This window comes from Oryx dammah, unplaced genomic scaffold (genome assembly GCF_014754425.2).
Source record: "Oryx dammah isolate SB20612 unplaced genomic scaffold, SCBI_Odam_1.1 HiC_scaffold_10, whole genome shotgun sequence".
Classification (NCBI taxonomy): Eukaryota; Metazoa; Chordata; class Mammalia; order Artiodactyla; family Bovidae; genus Oryx; species Oryx dammah.
The window spans coordinates 22,632,626-22,654,197 of record NW_024070194.1 but is presented as its reverse complement, the minus strand read 5'-3'; the positions used below and the strand labels follow the sequence as shown (position 1 = coordinate 22,654,197).

At 48.7% G+C, this 21,572-nt stretch overlaps 1 protein-coding gene across 1 annotated transcript; it reads right to left on the bottom strand.

Annotated features, from left to right (window-relative positions):
* Nucleotides 1–7,779: 7,779 nt before the first annotated feature.
* On the bottom strand, nt 7,780–13,699 carry SOX12 (SRY-box transcription factor 12). Its single transcript, XM_040247623.1, has one exon. It carries the CDS (start codon nt 12,296–12,298, stop codon nt 11,354–11,356), a length of 945 nt encoding a protein of 314 aa, XP_040103557.1. The 5' UTR covers nt 12,299–13,699; the 3' UTR covers nt 7,780–11,353.
* Nucleotides 13,700–21,572: the final 7,873 nt, after the last annotated feature.

The window sequence follows — 21,572 nt, the reverse complement described above, 5'->3', positions numbered from 1 at the left end:
GTGATCTGTGGACACAGCAGTCTGCGTGGCTGTGACTTTCTTTGGCAATGTCAGAGCTGGGAGGAAAGAAGGCTGCTGGCACCCCAGCTCCTGGGTTAGGGTTCCCTTGAATGGGTGGGGCAAAGGAGAGGGTGATGGGGGCCGCAGAGAGAAAGGGAGAGAGCAGATTCCGTGATGGACCTCATGACAGATCCTGGCTTCATGAAGAAGGCAGCCTAGGAGGGGAGCAGATGGACCTGGAGAAGACGCAAGTATTCCAGGCTGAAGAGCTCAGTGCAGTCCAAAAATAAGCGGATGGGAAGGAAGGGAGTCCAAGTCAGAATGTGGGACCCTGTAGTCAAAGAGTTTAGATGTGAAAACTTATAAGAGATGAGAAGGTCCAGGTCAGCCCCATCCAGTAAAGTTTTCTGCAAAGACAGAAATGTTCTATCTCTGTGCTGCCTATACCAGAGCTAACTGGCCATATTTGGCTATTAAGTATATGAAATATGGCTAGTGCAACTAAGGAAGTGAATTCCAAATTTTATATAATTTTAGTTACTCAACAACTTAATTTAATTTGTTTTTTGTTTTTAGGCCACTCTGTGAAACTTGGTTCCCTGACCACAGATGGAACCAGGGTCTCCTGCAGTGGAAGTACAGAGTCCTAACCACTGGATTGCCAGGGAATTCCCTCTAAATTTAATTTTAAACAGCCACAGGTGGTTAGTGGCCACCATATTGGACAACCAAGTGTCAGTGGTATAAATCTTGCTGCTAGGGCCTTACCTCTGGCACAACTACTGCTATCTCAGACCCCCATCACCCATCCCCATCCACCCAGTGCTCTTGCTCTACCCCTAGTGGGCTCTTCTCTGCATTGCAGCCATGATGATCCTTTAAACTGTGGGTCAGATTCTCTCATTCCCCTGCTCAAAACCCTCCAGAGCATCTCATCTTACTCAGGGTAAAAGGAAAAGACTGGTGGGTTAAAGATGGCCACAAACTCTTTGTCACTTTGTTCCTCCTCATCTGAGCTGGCCCGGCATCCACTTTAACCAATAAAATGGGATGAAGGTAATGCTCTGGACCTGGCTTTCAAGAGGAACAGCTTCCTTTTCAATCCCCTTGTGGAATACTCACTTGTGAAATTCTCCCTCTTGGATCCCAGTCCCATGCAGAAGAAACCCAAGCTGCAAGAAGAAGCCACCTGTAGATGCTGCATTTGATAGCCCCAGCCAAACTTCCAGCTTACAGCTAGCACCAACTACTGTATTAGACAGCATCATGTGGGTGAGTCATTTTGGATGTTCCAGCCTACTTGAGCCCCCAGATGACAACACATGAGCAGAAGAACCATCCTACTGAATTCCAAAAACACACAGAATCTTGAAAGATAACAAAACAATGCTGTTTTCAGGTATAAGCTGTGCAATAGTTTGCTTATGCAGCAGTAGATATTGCAAACCAGTCCTTACTGTGGCCTCTAATTGCCCCTCCAACCTTTTTTGAGCTCCAAAATCACTGCAGATGGTGATTGCAGCCATGAAATTAAAAGATGCTTGCTCCTTGGAAGAAAAGCTATGACCAACCTAGACAGCATATTAAAAAGCAGAGACATTACTTTGCCAACAAAGGTCCATCTAGTCAAAGCTATAATTTTTCCAGTAGTCATGTGTGGATGTGAGAGTTGGACTATAAAGAAAGCTGAGTGCTGAAGAATTGATGCTTTTAAACTGTGGTGTTGGAGAAGACTCTTGAGAGTCCTTTGGCCTGCAAGGAGATCCAACCAGTCCATCCTAAAGGAAATCAGTCCTGAATATTCTTTGGAAGGACTGATGTTGAAGCTGAAACTCTAATACTGTGGCTACCTGATGTGAAGAACTGACTCATTGGAAAAGACCCTGAAGCTGGGAAAGATTGAGGGCAGGAGAAGGGGACGACAGAGGATGAGATGGTTGGATGGCATCACCGACTCAATGGACATGGGTTTGGGTAGAGTCTGGGAGTTGGTGATGGACAGGGAAGCCTGGCATGCTGCAGTTCATGGGGTTGCAAAGAGTTGGACACAGATGAGCAACTGAACTGAACCCCAACCTTACTTCCATCTTTGATCTCATCTCTTCCATTGCCTCACTCACTGGGCTCCAGCCACACTGGCCTCCTTGTTCTTCCTTGAATGAATCCAGCACCCTGGGCAAACTCCTACCTCAAGGCTTCAGAGACTTTGCACCTGTTTGCTTCTGTGTCTTTCTTTCTTTATTTTCTCTAGCTATCTGCATAGCTAGTTTCTGGCTTTATTCAGAGCTCTGCTCATATGTAATCTTATCAAAGAGGTTTTATTGGATCACTGTGATAGAGACATATTCTACTCACCAAATTTCCACGTGCTTCACCCTTGAGGTTAGACAAAGCCATGGGATTTGTTCTGGCCAGTGAGCTACAAACAGAGTTATGCGTGTCACTTCTGGGCCAAAGCATTTGTCTGGTTGTTATTAATATAACAAACCAACTCAAAACTTAGTAACTTAAAACAGCAATGATCGTTATTTTGCTCACAAATCTGCAACTGGCAGGCCTCAGTGGGAAAGTTTGAGCCTACTCAACTTAGCATCAGCTGTGGTGGCTTGACTGGGGGCTGGGAAGAGCCAGTTCCAAGATGGCTTGCTAACATGGCCAGCAAGTAGTTGGTAAAGGCTCTCAAGTGGGAGCTCAGCTGGGGCTGAGGGCCAAGGGCCTCAGTTCTTCTCCATGCAGAACTTCCCACAGTTTCTCGAGCTTCCTCACAGCCTGGTGACTGGATCCCCAAAATGAGAATTCCAGGAAAGAAGAGGTGAAAGTTGCAAGTGCCTCAAGACTAGATTCTAGAAAGTGGCCCAGTGTCACTTCGACTCTAGTCTGTTGGTCACAGAGGCCAGATTCAAGAGGAGACACTCAGCAGGAGAAATGTTAAATTATGTGGGGGCTGTGTAACTTCTCATAGCAAATCTTCCACTGACTCAAAAAGGCTTTTTTTCATTCTGAGTTTGTATCCAGGTCTCCAAAGAGATTCCCTGGTCTCAGACTCTTTTTTTTGAGGAGAAAAGGCAGAACTTGAGATTCATTTAGTTAACAGGAAACCCTGAAAACAACCGAGGGTGAGAAACTGGGTTGCTAAGAAACCTCTGAGGATGGGGGAGAGGGTTGGCATCCATTGCTAGGCAACCTGGAAGAAGTTAGACATGCAGGTTTCGTAGGTTCCTGGAATGCCAGGCTGGATACTCTCCTAAAGACGTCTAGTCCAACCACCTAACTGTACAGATGGGGAAACTAAGGCCTCAGATGGCAAGGTGATTAGCCCAAAGTCCCTCCAATTTCTCAAGAAAACTAAAGACAAATGGCATGGGAGGGCATTGTCACTGGATAGAGCTGGTAGCTGAAAAAGTCCATAAATCAGTAAAGACATCAACCACAAACAGCCTTGAAGTCCAGGCCAAGAAATCTAGACTTTATCCTGTAGGAGATAGGTAGTCACGACTGTTTTAGACAGTGGTCAGATTTGTGTGTTCAGAAGATCCTTGGGATGCAATCTGGAGACCCAGGATAAAGTCTAAATGCCTTCAGGGCCCTTGATGCTCTTGCCAGTCTATCTCCTTTCTCCCCACCATTCCCTCTAGCCACAACCAACTTCCTTCCATGTCAGCCTCTCTCTTTAAAAAAAAAAAAATTATTTATTTTTAGCTGTGCTGGGTCTTTGTTGTTGTGCCAGAGCTTTCGCTAGTTGTTTTGAGCAGAGATTGCTCTCTAGTTGCGGTGTGCAGGCTTCTCATTGTGGTGGCTTCTCTTGTTGCAGAACGTGGGCTCTAGGGTGCTTGGCCTTAGTTGCTGCGCACAGGCTCAGTAGTTGTGGTGCATGGGCTTAGTTGCCCCTCAGCATGTGAGATCTTCCAAGATCAGATATCAAACCCGTATCCCCCTGCATTGGCAGGTGGATTCTTCACCACTGAACCATCAGGGAAGTCCCATATCAGCCTCTCTTGCCAAGTCTTCCCTCTTGAACTCACTGGTGTCTAGTAAGCTTTTTCCTTGCCCTGCATCTGCCTCATCCTGCTCTTCTGACTTTAATTGGTGCATAACAAACTGTCCCCAAAATTAAATAGTACAAATATTAATAGCTGCCGTTTCATTTTGCTCATGGGCTCTGTGGTTCAGGAATTCAGACAGTGCAAGAAAGGATGGGGGCTTCCCAGGTGACACAGTGGGTAAAGAATCCACCTGCCAAGCAGGAGACACGGGTTTGATCCCTGGGCCGAGAAGATTCCCCTGGAGAAGGAAATGGCAAACCCATTCTAGTATTCTTGCCTGGGAAATACAGTGGGCAGAGGAGCCTGGCAAGCTCAAGTCCATGGGTCACAAAAAAGTTGGGCACAACTTAGCAACTAAACAACAACAATAAGAGGGGGTGATTTTTCTCTGCTCTATGAACCTCGCCTGGGAAGACTTGAGTGACTAGGGGCTGGAACCATCTGAAGTCTGCTTCGTTCGTGTTTCTGGAGCCTCGACAGTGTCTGTATCACCTGGCACAACTGCACGTGGTCCCTCCGTGTGTTTGGGGGCTTCTTCATCGTGTGACAATCTCAGGGTTGTTGGACTTCTTACAGGAGTTCAGTGTGACCTAAGCTTGGAAACCTATAGTGTCATTCCTGCATCCCAGCGGTAACAAGCGGATCACAAAGACCAGTCCAGATTCAAGGGGAAGGAAATTCGTGGGAGGGATGGCAAAGAACTTGTAGCCATGTCCTAAAATCACAACAACCCACGGAGGTCTCAGTCACAGCTTACACATCATCTCCTCAAAGAGGGGACCTAACCACACCCTGCTCCATGACTGGATTAAGGCCCTCCTCTAATGTGTCCCCCTGAACCCCACTGTCCATCTCCATCAATGCATTTCCATCCCTGTGTTTATTGGTCTTTCTGTGCCTCTGACCTGAGGGTTCAGTGAGGATGGATCACGTCTGTTTTTTTCACCTTTGTACACCCAGCTGCTAGCAGAGTGTGGCAAAGCAGGATGTTAATAAATGTTTGTTGCTTGGGTAAGCAAACGAGTGATTCAGTGATCTAAGGCATGGAGCCCAATGCAGAAACTATTCCTTCCTTATCACGTTTACACACTAGTTGGAGAGATACATACAAAATAAAAACTGTATGTGATAAATGCCAGATAGCTATAAATGCTATTATGAAAAATGAAGCAAAGTAAGGAGCTAGCACTGGGGGGAGGGTAATACTTTATAGGAACTGTCAGGGAAGACCACTCTGAGTTGGTGACATCGGAGCTGAGACCAAAGGAAGTGAGAGAGTAAGCCAGTGGATATCTGGGAGAAGAGCATTTCAAGCAGCGTGAACAGCATGTGCAAAGGGCCTCTGGTGGGTGTGTGCTTGGCAGTTTTGAGGAACAGCAAGGAAGCCAGTGTGGAGTGTGGTGGGAGAAGGGAAAAGTGGCAGGAGATGAGTCCCAGGGTAGGCCACAGGCCAGAGATCCCACAGGGTTTCACAGGCCATGATGAGGATTTTCTTTGGCTTTTAGTCTGAATGAGATGGGATCCAGTGGAGAGTTTTGAGCAGAGACAGTATATAGTCCGATCTATAGTTGAAACAGATTTCTTTGATGGCTTTGTGGATAACAAGCCTTTGTGATTAGGGCAAAGCAAGTTCAGTGAAATGGCTGGTACAGAATACTAGGCAAGAAATGGTGGGAGTTAGGACCAGGAGAGTGGCCTTGGACAAGGTGAGAGGTAATAGGATATAGGACACACTGTGAAGATAAAACCAATGGTCTATAGGGATAAGGAAGCTGTGAAGAAAAGAAGAGTCAAGGATGACCCAGAGGTTGTTGTGCTTAGTTGCTCAGTCGTGTCTGACTCTGTGCAACCCCATGGTCTGTAGGTTGCTGGCCTATTAGCTATATAAGATGTTGTGAAGATGTGGGTGGAGCAGCGGGCTTGGCCAGATTGTGGAAACTAGACTTCATTTTTACATATACCAAGTTTCAGATGCCAATTAGGTATCCCAGGGGAGATGACAAAAAAGCTGGTAGACGTACTGACTCTAACAGTGTTGGGCTGGAGACATAGGCTTGAGACTCTACAGTTCTGATAAAAAGAATTCTAAGATGGCTCCCAAGATTCCCCTCTCCCCTCTGTGTGTGCCTAACACAAACTCTTCCTCCCAGCGTGGGTGAGACCAAGGGGCATGATAGATGTTGTTATTGTGATTGCTGTTCAGGTGTTCAGTCCAACTCTTTGTGACCCCATGGACTGCAGACCAGGCTTCCTTGTCCTACACCATCTTGGGGTGTTTGCTAAAACTCATGTCCATTGAGTCGGTGATGCCACCCAACCATCTCGTCCTCTGTCGTCCCCTTCTCCTCCTGTCCTCAATCTCTCCCAGCATCAGGGTCTTTTCCAAAGAGTTGGTTCTTCCCATCGGGTGGCCAAAGGATTGGAGCTTCAGCACCAGTCCTAATCAGCATTACTTTGATTAAGTTACATTATTGGCAAAAGTGAAGGAATTTCATAAATGTGATCCAAATAAATGTGATTAAATTAGTCGAAATTTAGTGAGTCAAAAGGGCCATTTCCTTGGGTGAGCCCTTTAAAAGAAAGTCTTCCTTGAGCCAAGGGACTTGAAGCTGCAGAGATTCTCCTGCTGGCCTTGACAAAATAAGCCACCACGCTGAGAGGGGGCCTGTGAGGAAAGAAACTGTGAGTGGCTTTTAGGAATCCAGAATGGCACTAGCTGACAGGAAGAAAACGGGCCTCAGTCCTTTAACCACAAGGAACTGAGTTCTGCCCACTGCCACGTGATTTTTGGAAGAGGACACTGAGCTCCAGAAGAGAACACAGCTCAGCCAACAGCTGGACTGCAACCTTGAGAGATCTTGAGCAGAGAACCCAGCTAAGGACTCCAGGCCCATGGAGATTATGAAATAAGAAATGCATGTTGTTTTAAGCCATTAACTTTGTTGCATTTTGTTACATAGGAACAGATGGTCAATACATCAGCCTATAGGCGTTTTTAAAGCCCTGGAACCAAATGGTTCAAACAGCCTATGCCAGGAACCTGACCCAGAGATGTATCAGAGAGCGTGAATGGAGGATTGGAGTGGGTGGGACACACCCTGCCAACCCCCCCCCCCACCAATGCGTCCTACTCCCTTCAGCCACTAGGTGTCCCCAGAGTCCACATAAGCAGGCCTGCCTGCACTTTTCACAGGTCAGAATCCATTTCCTTCTGAAATGGAAGGAACAAAAACAATGATCTCTCTTCTATTCCTAGTTCCCTCTCCACCGCATCGCCCTGGGAGCAGCAGGGTGGGAGAGTGGGGGTAGGGCTAAGGCCTCCGAAGGGGAGGCGGCTGGCCCAAGGCCCGCAGTGCTCTAGCACCATCTCTGGCTTGGGGTTTTATACACTCCCTGCCCTGCCCCCTCCCAGGGCATTGTGAAGGGCAAACAGACCGTTAGTCTCTCTCTCTCCAGCCTAGGCCAGGGGAGGGACTGCAAATGAGAACACCACCAGCAGAGGACTCTGGAGAGACTTGTAGGCTGAGGCTGGGGTTTCTAATTGACGCCGACAGGAAAGAGTGGAATGTGTGCAGCCCCAGGGTGGGGAGACAGTTGGAACTCCTCCTGATGGGGTGGGCATCAAAGGTGCCCAGCTCAGCTGCAGTTGCTGGGCCAGTGACCCTATTCCCTTTGTCCTGTCCCTTCCACCCTCTGTTGCAGACAGGGTTTTCCAGAAGCAGACACTGAGACCAAGTTTCAGGTGCAAGATATTTATTAGGGATAAAGACCTGTGAAAAGAAGAGGGTGGAGGCAGGATTGGGTACAGGAGGTCAAACTGTGCTGCCAGCGTGGACAAGCCCAAGCCACCCTGAAGGGGCCCTAGGATGAGTACCCAGGGGTGCAGGGCAGGGCAGATACTGTGTCTGTCCCACCTGAAGGTTGGAACTTAAGTGGCAGGGATTTATACTTGCATACATTCAGACACCAGATGCAGGCTGCCCTGGGGTGAATCAGTTCTCTTCCTCACCTTTTCTTTCTTAAAGGTTTTGTTTTGGTTTGTGGCCATCTTGTTTCCAATCACAGAGTCTATGAGGAAGCATTCACTATAATGCCTATAACTCCCAGACCCCTTCTGTAGATGCCCAGACCTCCCAAACCTGCTCTAGTCCTCTTTTAAAACATCTATGGTATTCCAGTCCCAAACACCCTCTCTAAATGAGGTCTGAACACTTGGCCTTGGTTCTTACTGGGCAAACACACTTTGTCCAACCTAAGGAATTCACTGGATCTGGTAGAGGAAGAATAAGGGGGACAGGGGTCAGTGGGACAAAAGTTTTGAAAAGCCTTGGTCTCAGTTCCCAAAACACACTGGTAAGAATCTCAAGGGCTGGAATCATCGCGACTTCTGCTGCTCTTCTTCAATCATTCAGTACATCTACACGAGGGGCCAGTTACATGCTAGGCGTGAGGACCAGCCCCACAGCTCCAGACCCCGAGCTACCAGCCTAACACCATCTGCAGATTCAAGCTGGGAGAGGCAGCACGCTAAAATAGCACTTCACTAGGAGACAGAAACCAAAATTTAGGGCCCTGTCTCTGACCCAGGCTGTTTGAAGGCCCTTTACAAGTTGCTTCTGCACCTCTGCCCTAATACCCCTCCTCTGGACAGTGGAGTAATACAATTTATGGAGCACCATTTTAAATGCCTCTCACCTCAAACTTTACTCTGAAGCAGGTGCTATTATCATCCCCATGTCACATAAATGGAAAAAAAGAGTCAGGGTAAAGTTAATGTGCTCAGGGGCACACAGGTGCTCAGCAGTGGTATCAGGCTTTGGGCCCAGACATTGTGGCTCAACCGTGATTCTTTTTTTTTAATTTTTAATTCAAAGATAATTGCTTTTACAGTATTGTGTTGGTTTCTAACAAACATCAACATGAGTCAGCCATGGTCAACCCTGATTCTTAATCTTCATTAAGGTCAGGGTCAAATTGATGCCCTTGAAACCAGGTGTGCCTACACACGTGTTTCACTTGGTCCCTAAGGATTTAAAAAAAATATTTGAACCAGCTTTCATTTTGAAATCGAGATGTTCACAGAAACATCCAGATTTACATCTTCTCTTGAAAAATTTAGCCCCCTGGGCACAGTGGGCTGCACTCCCACAGGGTCACAACTGGCAGGAGGTGAGCAATTGCTCCCCTTGAAGTGGGTCATGAAGCCAGTGTCTGCCCTGACTCTCATTCATTCATGTCACCTGCCTGGCCTCTGCAGGGACAAGTCTGCCATCCTTAATGAAGACCAGGAGTCCTGAGACAGGGGGAGCAGAGAGGCCTAGAGGGGCCAGGTGCCTCCTTGCCTGGAACCTCGAGCTCTTCCTGCATGGTGCTAAGTCACAGGGACTTGAATCTGTCAGACTGTTTGGGGAGGGTTGAAAAGGCAAAGACATGTAGAACCACAGGGCGAGATGGGGCAAATACACTTTATTCAGTCCTGGCGTAAGTCCTGCTGTGGGTGCCAGTGCCCCAGATCAGAGGGACCCCTCCCCTCAGCTACGAGACTAGTTCTCCAAGACCACAGACAGTGACATCTCTTCACTCACATGACGTTTTCTGGGATTTTTCATTGTCTTTTTTTTTGTTATTTTTCTTTAAAAAAAAAAAGAGAGAGAGAGAGAGAGAAAGAGAGAGAAAGAGCGCGCGCAAAAAGGCCCAGAGCCGGAGCACCAAGCTTAAAGGAGGCAGCTGGTGGCTTTGTCAGCGACGGGAACGCGTGGGGCAGAGCCCTGCAGAGACCCTGGGCAGGGGTCCCTGAGGACTCTGGGACCGTTTGTTCCTGAGATTTGTGTGTGTGAATGAGAGTGTGTGCACACCTGGGAGGGTGAACACACGCCGGTGAGATACAGGTAGTGAGGGTAAAGGGGGCATGGGGAGGCCGGAGGGGCGGAGCTTGAGCTGGGAGTTGGAGGGAGAGGGTAACAGCATCAGGGGCAGCGTTTCCCAAGGGCACCCCAAACTGGACATAGTAGCGCTGGGCGCCAGCAGCACACCACTACTCTGAACCTCCCTCCAGTCTCACTGGCCCAGGTCATGGTCTCTCAAGCCAGCTGCTCAAAAGGGGGGGGTCTCTTCTTGCCTCTTCATCTGCTATCAGGCCTCAGTCTCAACCCCCTAGTTGAGTTACCGACGTGTTTGTTTCTCCCACTGAATACTGTCACTGCAGGCAAAGGGATCTGGATGACAGGAAGAGGCGGTGGGCTTAGGAGGGAGTCCAGGCTGGGAGTGTGCCTTGAGGTGATGAGGGCACTTGGGGAGGGGGTGGGGCGGACAAAATGACCCTGTCCCCACACAAACGACTACATGTCTTGATTCTGAGTTTTCTTTTTCTCTCCTGAAGGATTTCCAGAGAAAAACCCTGCCCGCCAATTCCCAGGTGGGGGAAAGAAAGGTTGGCTTCTTGGAACCAAGACAGGCTGTTGAGGCAGTCAAGCAGTCGGTGGGGGGGTGGGGGGTTGCGGGGGTGCATATGGGCTGGGCGACCCCGTAAGGGGAAAGGGGCTATGCCACTTGGGAGTTCCAAGCTCCACACCAACCCTTCCGGGCTGGCTAGTCTTTCTCCCCCTTCCGACTGCTCCTCCCATTTAAGGCAGTGACGCCCCGTCGGGTTGAACGGAAGCCGTGGCTCCTGGATCAAACGATTTCTCAGGATCGCTCTATATCCGCCCCCCTTCTTCCCGGAGCGGCTGACCGAGGCTAGTGGTTCAGCAGGGACCAGCCCCCTCCTCCCAAGAAGCATTAGGCATGCGCAAGAAGGGGGCGGGGGTCCCAGTGCTCCCGGGGGAAAAGGAGCGTGCCCCTCCCCCTCCCCGGGAGGGAAGGGCAAGGGAGGAGGGCGCAGGGCCGCCCAGCTGCAGCGCCCCCCTAAACGAGACAGAAGGCGGGCTGGGAGCAGGCGGAGGGAGTCTAGAGCCAAGGGCAGGGGCGTGTCCTCCGGCCAAGAGGAGGGGCGTGTGCAAAATGGGGGAGGGGTACAGGTCTTTCGGAGAGGATGGGAGGTGTATGGGGGGGGGCTGGCTGCTGGTGGCTCGCGGGAGGGGGGCAAGATGGGGAAAGGCTCGGATGTCGGAGAAAGGGTGGGGGTTGGGCTGTCTTGGGGTGTGTCTGCGGGGGAAGGGCTTGTCTGGATTTGAAGGGGGATGGGCACGTCTAGGAGGGGGGAGGCTGTGCGGGAGATGGGGTGCCAGCCTCGGCCTCCGAGGGGCCCCAATACCTGATTCCTGTATGTAAACAGCTGGTTTGGGGGCGTGCGCGCCCCGCTGACGATGGGCTCAGTAGGTGAAAACCAGGTCGGCGATGCTAGACGGGCGCCAGTCCCCTGCGATCATCTCGGTAACCTCGGGGGTGCAGTAGTCCGGGAACTCGAAGTGCGACGTGCCCGAGGGGGGCGGCAGGTCCGGATCGCGGTCCAGGGCGCTGCAGTCCAGGCCCGCGGGGCCGGGGGGCCCTCTGGACAGAAAGCCCAACGGCTCCTCCCCCGACGCCACCTTCTCCTCTTCGCCTTCCTCGGCCGCCGCCGCCTCCTCCTCCTCTTCCTCCGGCTCCTCGTCCTCCGACGGAGTTGGGGAGGCGGCGGTGACAGCCGCCCCCTCGCCCGACGGCCCTTGGGCACGCTCTGCTGGTCCTCTGGCGGCCCGCCCCGCCGGGACCATCCTCCACAGCTCGCGTCCGGGGGTCTCCACCAGGCGCACTTCCAGCAGCTCCTCGTCGTCGTCGTCGTCGTCGTCCTCGGGCGCCGCCGCGCCTCCCCCTAAAGGCCCTCCCGCCGCTCGGCGGCCCCCGCGGCCAGGCAGTTGCGGCCCGGGCTTGAGCCTGCTACCGCCGCCGCCGCCGCCGGGGGGGCGGGGCCGCGCCTTGGCGGGCGCCCCCTTGCTCTTTTTGCGCGGCCGGTACTTGTAGTCCGGGTAGTCCGCCATGTGCTTGAGGCGCAGCCGCTCCGCCTCCCGCACGAACGGGATCTTCTCCGAGTCCTGCAGCAGCTGCCAGCGGCGGCCCAGGCGCTTGGAGATCTCGGCGTTGTGCATGTCGGGCCACTGGTCCATGATCTTCCGCCGTTCGTGCTGCGACCACACCATGAACGCGTTCATCGGTCTCTTAATGTGGCCGCTCGGGGTCTTGCACCAGCCGGGCTCACGCGCCCCCTCCTCGGCCGGCCCGGGCCCCGGGGGCGGTGGCCCGCCGTCCCGCTTGGCCCTCGCGCCCCGCTGCTGCACCATCGCGCCTGGGCCCGGGGCCGCTAGACGCCGCCGGGGGCCGTCCGCATCCTCCGCGGCTGGGGGTGGGGGAGGAGGCAGCAGCGACGGAGGGGCGGCCCCGCCCCGCAGCTCAGCCCGGCCCCCGCGAGCTAGGGAGCGAGGAGCTGGGCGCTCCGGCCCAACGGACGGCGAGGGGGAGAAGGTCAGCGGCGCGGTCTCAGGCGGGCTCAGCGCGCCCCCGCCGCCTCCGGCAAGTTGTGCCCCGCAGCACGCCACACATTGTTTTGCGGGGGGCGGAGGAACGGCACCCCTCAGGCCCCGGCGGGCTCTCCTTGCAGCCTCCTGCTCGGCTGCGGCCCGCGCGCGCCGCTCCCCACCCTGCCGCCTTCCAGTGTCTTTCTCCCCGCGCGGCCCCGCCGGCGCGCGCGCCACCCCTCCCCCTCGCCGTCTGCGGGCCGCTGCGGCGCGCGCGGGGCCGCCCCGTGTAAACACCGAGGTGCCCGCTCGGGCTGCGGCCGGGCCACGCCTCGCGCTCGGGCGGCGCGTCACCCGTTGCTGGGCAGAGAACCTGGTATTTGCATCTCCCAATCGCTGGCTGCCGAAGCGGGGCGGGGCTCGAGCTGCCAGGCTGGGCGGTCTGGTGGCTGGGATTGGGGGTGTCGGATGAAGTCGGTTTCTTTTCTTAGGCTGGGGACTAGCGGGAGGGTGAGGGGACGCCGAGCAGGCTTCCCATCTGGCTCCCAAAGTCAGTCCCCGCCCCGCGTTGCCTTTGAAATTTTAGCTTACTCAGTGACACCTGCCGCCAGGTAGGACCTCGGCTCCCTCCTTTTTAGGGGGCGTCTTTTTGAACCGTCCCAGAACAGGTGAGGAGACGTAGGCTCAGGAAAGCTCTTTAAGGCGACAACCTCATCTTGTCATTGATGTAACCCTTGCCTAGTATCCAGCCACATAGGGGCTCAACAAATGTTTTGGGTCCGATGAACCAAACCTCTTCACATTTTTCTCCTCCTTTGAGGCACCACGCGAGTCCTGAGAAAGAAGGAAGGGCACATGCCGCCCACTTTCCAGGTACGAAACACCAAAGATCTGCAGATTAGGACTCATCCTAGGCTCGCGGTCCCAGCTCTCTCTTCCCTGCTCAGCGCACGAAGGGGCCGGGACACCTCGCCTACCAACCGAGGGTCCTACCAACCGAGGGTCCTGAGTAGGGCGAACTTCCCGCTTTTCACAGTTCTTAGGCGAGGTTTCAAGATACGTGGGTGCCCCATTCTCAGGTCCCACACCCACATCGCGGCCAGCCCGGTGCCAGACTGGGGCGCGATTGCCCCTCCCGAGTCTGGAAAAGCGTGCGCGGGCACGGGGGCGGAGCCCGGCCAAGGGGCGTGTACGAGGCGCACGCTCGAGGCGCGTGGCGGGGAGGGGCTGCGCGCTCCCATCTCACCACGTGTGAGCCAGCTCCGGCACTGCGGGGCGTGTGCTGCCCCTGGGGGAGGTCACCTTCACCGCGCGCACGTGGGCCCGGCGATGGGATGGGGCGCGGAAGCGTCGCTCCACGGAGTCGGGAGCTGGGAGGGGTCGGGGTGAGGGTCTGTAGGGTAGCATTTTGCTGGGGGCAAAGTGGGCAGTGTCCAGGCTGGAAGGTGCCTGTCTCAGGCTGTAGACCTCACCCACCCCTGGGCGGGCGGGGGCTGAGAGCGTAGCCGGAAAGTCGGGTGGGGAGGAAGGGTCGGGGTGCGGCTCCGCAGATGCTGGGGGCGGGGTGATGCTCTGGGTGCCCGGGAGGGAAACTGGAGCTTCGGTGGCGGGAGGGGGCGACTCTTAAAGGCACAGGGCACTCGGAAGGAAAAGGCTCTACTCCCAACCAAACTGTTCTTCCGGCCTTTTATTGGAAGCTGAGGTCTGACGATCCCCGAGTTTAAACCTTCACAACAGTAGCCTGGACCGTTCAATGCTCGATGGAGTCAGTATTCCTGTATTCATATCTCAGTGCCTCCTTTTGCTTGCCCTTAAAATAGAAAAAAGCAGTTTCTTCCTCATATGGTTATTTTACAGATTAAATGGGATATAGATATTAGAATTTCAAGTACTGGTCTCCTGAATATTCCTCAAACACAGAAGGCTTGGACCAACCTCAGGGCCTTTATAGACGCTGTCTCTTCAGCCTAGAAAATTCTTCACCCCCATCCCCACATGGCTGGTCCATCTCATTCTAGCCTCAGTTCACACTAACTCCGGAGATGGCCTGCCCTGACCACTCTCTGTTGTTGCCCACCCATTCCCCTGTGTCTCAGCTAGACAGAATTGTAGGTCTGTGACAGTTTTATCATTGCCCATGATTGGTTCGGGTCATGGTTGTATATACTTATTTGTATATAATACAGTAAAACCTGGTGACATCAGCAGCCCAACACAAGAACTGGAACATGGATAACAACCTACCTTCTCCTATGAACTCCTTTCCCATCCCATCCCCTGCTTATTCTCACCTGATGTAATGTTTATCCTAAATCTTCTCTTACACTTAAAAAAAGCTGAGCGGCTTTATTAAGATATAATTTATATACTAGACTATTTACTCATTTAAAATATACAATTCAATGAGATATTAAGTGAGCTGTGCATCCATCACCACAATCAGTTTTAGAATATTTTCATCATTCCCCAAAGAAACTCTGCTCATTAACTCCTCCATCTCTTCCTCTTCTGTAACCCCCAGCTCTAGGCAACCATAAATCTACTTTCTGTCTCAATGGATTTGCTGCCCCATTTTACATTCCTATCAGCAGTGTATGAGGGTTTCAATTTCTCCTTTCTCTTTTTAAAATGTTTTCTTAAAAATACATTACCTTGCCTTTAGCTTTAGCATAAAGGTATGCTGTATGTAATGCAGGAGATCTGGGTTGGGAAGATCCCCTGGAGAAGGGTAAGGCTACCCACTCCAGCATTCTGGCCTGGAGAATTCCATGGACTGTATAGTCCATGGGGTCGCAAAGAGTCAGACATGACTGAGCAATTTTCCCATGCTGTATGTAATACTCTGATATTTACTTTCTAATTATTATAGTGGTAAGATTCATCTGAATGCTTGCACCTGTGTAGGGTTCATTCATTTTTCCATTGCAGGGATGTACTACAATTTTTCTATCTAGTGTCCTATTCCTGGACATTTGTGTTATTGCCAGGTTTTTGGTCTTATGAAGAATGTTCCTGTTAACAATCCTATATGTGTTCCTGGTGTTCAAGTGCTGGAAGGTCTCCCAGGTATCTTATGGGAGGTGTGGTGGCTGCATCTGAGATATATGAATGCTGTACCAGTTTAATTTTCCACCAACAACATAGAAGAGATCCTCTTCATCTGGACATCTTGTCCAAAGTTTGGTATTGTTAGACTCTTTAATTTTTGCTTGCATTATTCTAACTCCTCACCCTTTCTCTTTGCTTCGTACCACTCACCACATTTCAGAATATTTTATTTGTTCAATTGTTTTTTGCCCATCTCCCCTCCACTGGACTGCCAGCTCCAAGATAGCAGAGATTTTTGTCTTTTGTTTCCTGCTCTGTCCCTAGGAGAGTGTCTGGCGCACAGTGGGTACTCAATACATATTTATTAAACGAATCAAAGTCAGTGGTCAGATTCCTCTGGGAGCCAAGGGAAGGAAGTGAAATTTTGAAACCCAAACCCCAAAACTCCAGGCTGCCACTGAGATGTGGTATTTATCTGTGCACACAGGTTACCCTGAATCATTTCACATAGGGGTCCCAGAGTCTAAACCTTGCAGGCCACAGGAGTTCAAGGTCGGGCTCACCACTGAACTGTTTAATCCAGACTGTGGCAGGTAGACGCTAAAATTCTCAGACAGGGTTTTCCCTGGTGGCTCAATGGTAAGAATCCACCTGCCAGTGCAGAAGACACGGGTTCGATTCCTGTCCAGGAAGATCCCATTGCTGAGGAGCAACTAAGTCCGTGCACCACAGCTATTGAGCCTATGTTCCAGAACCCAGGAACTGCAACTACTGAAGCCCCCAAGCCCTAGAGCCCTAGTCCATCCGAAGAAAAGCCACCGCAGTGAGAAGCTCCAGCACCACAACTAGAGAGTTGTCCCCGCTTGTGGCAACTAGAGAAAAGCCTGCACGCAGCAACAAGGATGCAGTGCAGCCCCCCAAAAAATTATTCTTAAAAAAATCTTTATTAAAAAGATTCTCAGAGAGATGCTCACCACCACTGCCCTACTAGTCCAGACCGCCATCATCTCTTATCTGGTACCTGTCCAGCCTCCTTTTTGGTCCCTGTACCCAGCATGTCTCCTTCCATTCCAGTCTCGTTCCATTCCATTCTCCTCCCTGAAGCTAGAAGGATGTTGCTTTTCAGTCACAAAACTGCTTGTGCATCTTCCCTTCTTAAAACCCATCAGTGGTTTTCCCATTACTCTCAAGATAAACACTGGACTTTCACCTAGGCCAAGCATGATCTGACCCTTGCTCACCTATCTGACTCTCCTCTTTGAGTTTCTCAGTCTTGAGTCACTTTCAATTTGTGGAAAAGGCTGAGCTGACTCCCCACACAGGGTGCTAGGAAGTCCACCTTTCCAGCACTCCTGCCTCGTGTCTGCCTCTTTAGAGCTCTCCTAACCCCATGTTCCTTTTCTTCAGAGCACCAGTGACCTGCCTAGCTCATCTGATACTTAGAACAGAAAATTTAAAAATTTTAAAAAAAAAATTTATTTGGCTGTGCTGGGTCTTAGTTGCGGCGCACGGGCTCTTTGTTGTGTGTGTGGGCTTTCTCTAGTTGTAGGAAGTGGGGACTCCTCTCTAGTTCGCGTGCTCAGGTTTGGGTTTTTATTTATTTACTTGTTGCCGCTTGTGGGCTCAGTAGTTGAGGTGCATGTAGTTGCCCCAAGGCATGTGAGATCTTAATTCCCTGACTAGGTATCGAACCGTGTCCCCTGCATTGCAAGATGTATCTTACCACTGGACCACAAGGCAAGTCTCAGAACAGATAATTTTTTAACACCCACTTTTGTTAAATGACAGTATTTTCAATAAGCATGAAACACAATGAATAATACTAATGGTAATGGCCAGATAAGAAATGTGGATGGTGAGAATATTCCTTTATTAAACTTTATATATGTAGTCATGTCAGTAAAAGTAAATATTATAGTACAAAAAAAGGGAAAGAGTATTTGATCCATACTTTCCAATTACTTTAATATATTTCCTTGCAAAGAAAAGAAAATAAAAAAACATACCCACATAGCAGTCTGTTGCAATAATTCCATTCCATTAATTACATTAAAATTGAAAAATAAGAAAATACTTTAAAAATAAGAATCAACTTTAATGTTAAATATATGATTCAAATTTGGTAAAACAATTTTTCTAAATAATAATATTGTATATAATACTATTTTACTAAATAATAAAATTTGCAGTTACCACACTCTGCAGTTCACTGTTTCACTATTTTGAATTTTAAATACAAAAGCTTCAAGTGGTCACATAGAATGGCAGAATTGAAGCAACTCAAGTTCTGGTTCTTCAGCTTCCTAATCACTGGGCTATCATTGTTTATTTTCAATCTATTGTTTAAACACAGCCATATGTTGTACCAAAGGGGCTAGAGACACAAGTACTCAGGAAGCGAGCTTGAACAATTCTGGACTGTTACGAACTTATTCTCAAAACTAACACGTATAACTGTGTCTGGCTTGGTGTGTGTTAGGGGCTGAATGTATAGCTGGGAGTGTTGTGATATAAATCCCTGGTGGGTGATAATGTCGACTAGTGTACTAGTGATTAAAATATGCCAATTCAAAGCTTATAAATATATCATTAGGACTCAGGTTAGACCAGCTACTTGATTTTCAGGGAGGAATGTCTTAATCAGTGGCATGGTTTAGAATTGTGGGCACATGGTAATAATAAAATGCAGACAGACATTCAATCAGTTTTATTGTTTTCAGATTCTCTGCAGACAATACACCCTCTCATTGCCTGCAAGGTCCTATTGGTACACCATGGTAGAGCAGAAGCTCTATGGGCTCAGAGGACCCACCTGATTTCCACTTTCCCCAGCACCTAGCACATCTTGGGACAGCGCAGCCTGTTAATATCCATGCAGTGAAAGGAGGAAGGCGCCAACTCGACTGTGGGCATGGCTGTCACAGCACCATGCAACTCTCCCCACCCTGAGTCTAGTTCTAAAACAGCAGTCTTTGAACTGGCATGGTCCTCAAAGACATTCATAATAAAGAGAGAAAGCAATAGGAACAAGGGAATTCATTTTTTGATTCATCTAAATGTCTTCTCTGAAAAAATTCAACGATTATGATCGTATGTGAATGTGTGTATATATTCCAGGGCTCTTTTACTGACTAACGGGAAAGAACTGCACATGGAGAACTGCATTGCTCTCGAGCACTTAAATACAGCTCCTGCAAATTGAAATGTGCTCAGTACAAAATTATCACTGGTTTCCAAATAGCACAAAAAATGTAAACTATCGCGTTAATATTTTTGAGATTATAACATTTTGGATATATTGGGTTAAATCAAATATATTAAAATTAATTTCACCTGTCTATTTATTTGTGGTTTTTCCTGGTTGCTCAGTGGTAAAGAATTTGCTTGCCATCACAGTTGACACAGGTTCAATCCTTGGGTTGGGAAGATCCCCTTGGAGAAGGAAATGGCAAACCACTCCAGTATTCTTGCCTGGAAAATTCCATGGACAGAGGAGCTTGGTGGGTTACAGTTTGTGAGGTCACAAAAGAGTAGGATACAACTTACCAGCTAAACAACAAAAACTTTATTTCACCTTTTAAACCGTGGTTTCTGGGGTCTTCCCTGGTGGTCCAGTTGTTAAGATTCCAGGCTGTCAGTGCAGAGGGTGCAGGTCCCATCCCTGGTCAGGGAGCTAAGATTCCACATGCCATGTGGCATGGCCAAAAAAAAAAAAAAAAAAAAAGATGAAATGTGGCTTCTGGAAAATTTAAAATAACACTTAGAGCTTGTATTATATTTCTAATAGGCAGTACGAATACAAAAGATGGAGGTTTCCCTCATTTTTACTTGGCAAAGTCAAAAGCTGGCAGTCTTTTGTCCATCTCCAAATTTTAACATAAGTAGTTTTTTCAAGGGAGGGAGGATTTTATTTACTTCTCTGTGAAATCCCCCAAATCTTAAAGATCCTACTGGAATTATGGGTTGCTAGTCCATGAGATATAGTTTGAAATTCAGAGAAGCACAAGGCAGAGAGGAAAGACCAGAACTGGGAGCATGTTCATGCAGAGAAGAGGACAGCATCAGAGGCATTTCAGCAGCACCAACAGGACTGGTGGACTTGGGGAATAATCAGATTGGGAGAAGGAAGGGGAAGGAGACTAGATGAGGAGCTGACTTTATTTGGATATCTGGCACACCCCATTGGCACACTTCCACATCTCCTAGAATATAATTCTTACTCCTACAACCTGACTCTGAAATTCATTAGATTTTTCCTTTGGAGGTGACCATATTTTTTTTTATCATGAAAGGGGATACTATTACTAATTATGCTGAAACAACAGAGATAAACTGAGAGTGCCTGGGTAAACTGGGAAATAAGTCATTCTCCTCTTATTGGCTATATATAGAGGACTCCCATAGATGACTGAGAAGTCAAGCATGGACATACTGGGCCTTTAAACAATCAAAGCATCCAGGATCTGAAGTCAAACTTTGTTCAATATTATGAGATTTTACAAAGTTACTTCAACTCATGTGCCTCAGTTTTCTCATCTGCAAAATGGGAGAGCATAATAGTTTAGGACATGAGACATGGTAAACAGTCAGTGAGTTGTAACATGAGCAACAACCGAAATACTCTATTGTGTGTATTCCCTTTTTTAAAAAAAGGTACAGAAAGACAAAATATAGAGATAGCAAAAAGATCTAATGGTTGTCAGGGTTTGGGGGGGGAGAGGGTTGAAAAGGTAAAGCACAGAGAAATTTTTAGGGTGGTAAAACTCTTCTATTAATATATAGTATAACGGTGGATACAAGACCTTACGCATTTGTCAAAACCCATGGAACTATACAATAGAAAGAGCAAATCTTAATGCATGAAAAATTATAAAAATAATTTAGAACATAGGGAGAATCCCCAAATGGAAGGCAGAATGTGACAAAGCAATGAAACTGTATCACAAACATATGAAACAACCCCACTAAAGGCAGGGGTGAGGTGGGGTTTGGGGGGTGGGAGAGGACCCTGATTTAAGTAATTTTAGAAATGAGCAGAGTCTATAAAACTAAAAGCAAAAGAAAGTGTACAGAAAGTTGATAACTTTTCCCACAGGGGTATGGGTTAACAATACTGATACTGATATACATGTATACTAGAATTAAACAATTAAGTAAATGGCTGGTGGATGATGGGAGCCAGGTTTCTCATTGTTGGAGTGGGAATTTACAGGCAAGCAAGGGGAGGAGGTTAGAATGATTCATGTGGTAATAGATTAGAGTTGAAAATATAAATAGAACCTCATAACTAATAGCTTAATATAGATGTAGATTGTTACATACAGAACTATTCATAGATATGTGTATGTACACAGGTTAGCATATATAAATTTATTTCTTTGTTTTATTAGTTGGGAAGGCTTAAAAGAAACATCTGAGTAGCAATGAGCACACTTAGGGTCGAAATTTTGGTTTCTAATACCATTCTCTAATAGGAGGAATCTGGGTTTTTGAGAAACAGCTAATTTAAGACTGGGGCAGGGAATATACGAGATGAGTCTGAGATAACATATACTACCAGAAAGTAAGTAAGTGCTCAACAACAACAAAAAGACACACAAAGATAGGAATATATCAGAGGGACTCAGGAGCCAACTAAAAAGCTCCCAAAGGCCAAATCTGGACCAATTTGAGTGACAAAATTAAATAGTACTGGATTATAACCTAAAGTATGAAATAAACATCTGTGAGCCCACTGATGTAAATAATGACTGAATAAATAGAGGAAAAGAAACACACCTTCAGTGCAGAAAAATTTCAAATAACTGAAGTATAATAGATACTCTGATAGAACATTCCTCCTTACTATTTAGTGTGGGCTAAACATAGCTACTTTTCTTCCAAAGAGGAGAGCAAGGAAAGGGGTAAAAGAAGAGTAACTTTAAGGTAGAGAAACCTAACAGACACTACCTTAGTCAGGGCATCAAGGTCAATATCGATTGTGATAAGTCCTGTTGATGTCTGACAAATGGCCACAGCCAAGAAGAATCTGAGACATGAGATAAATGCAATG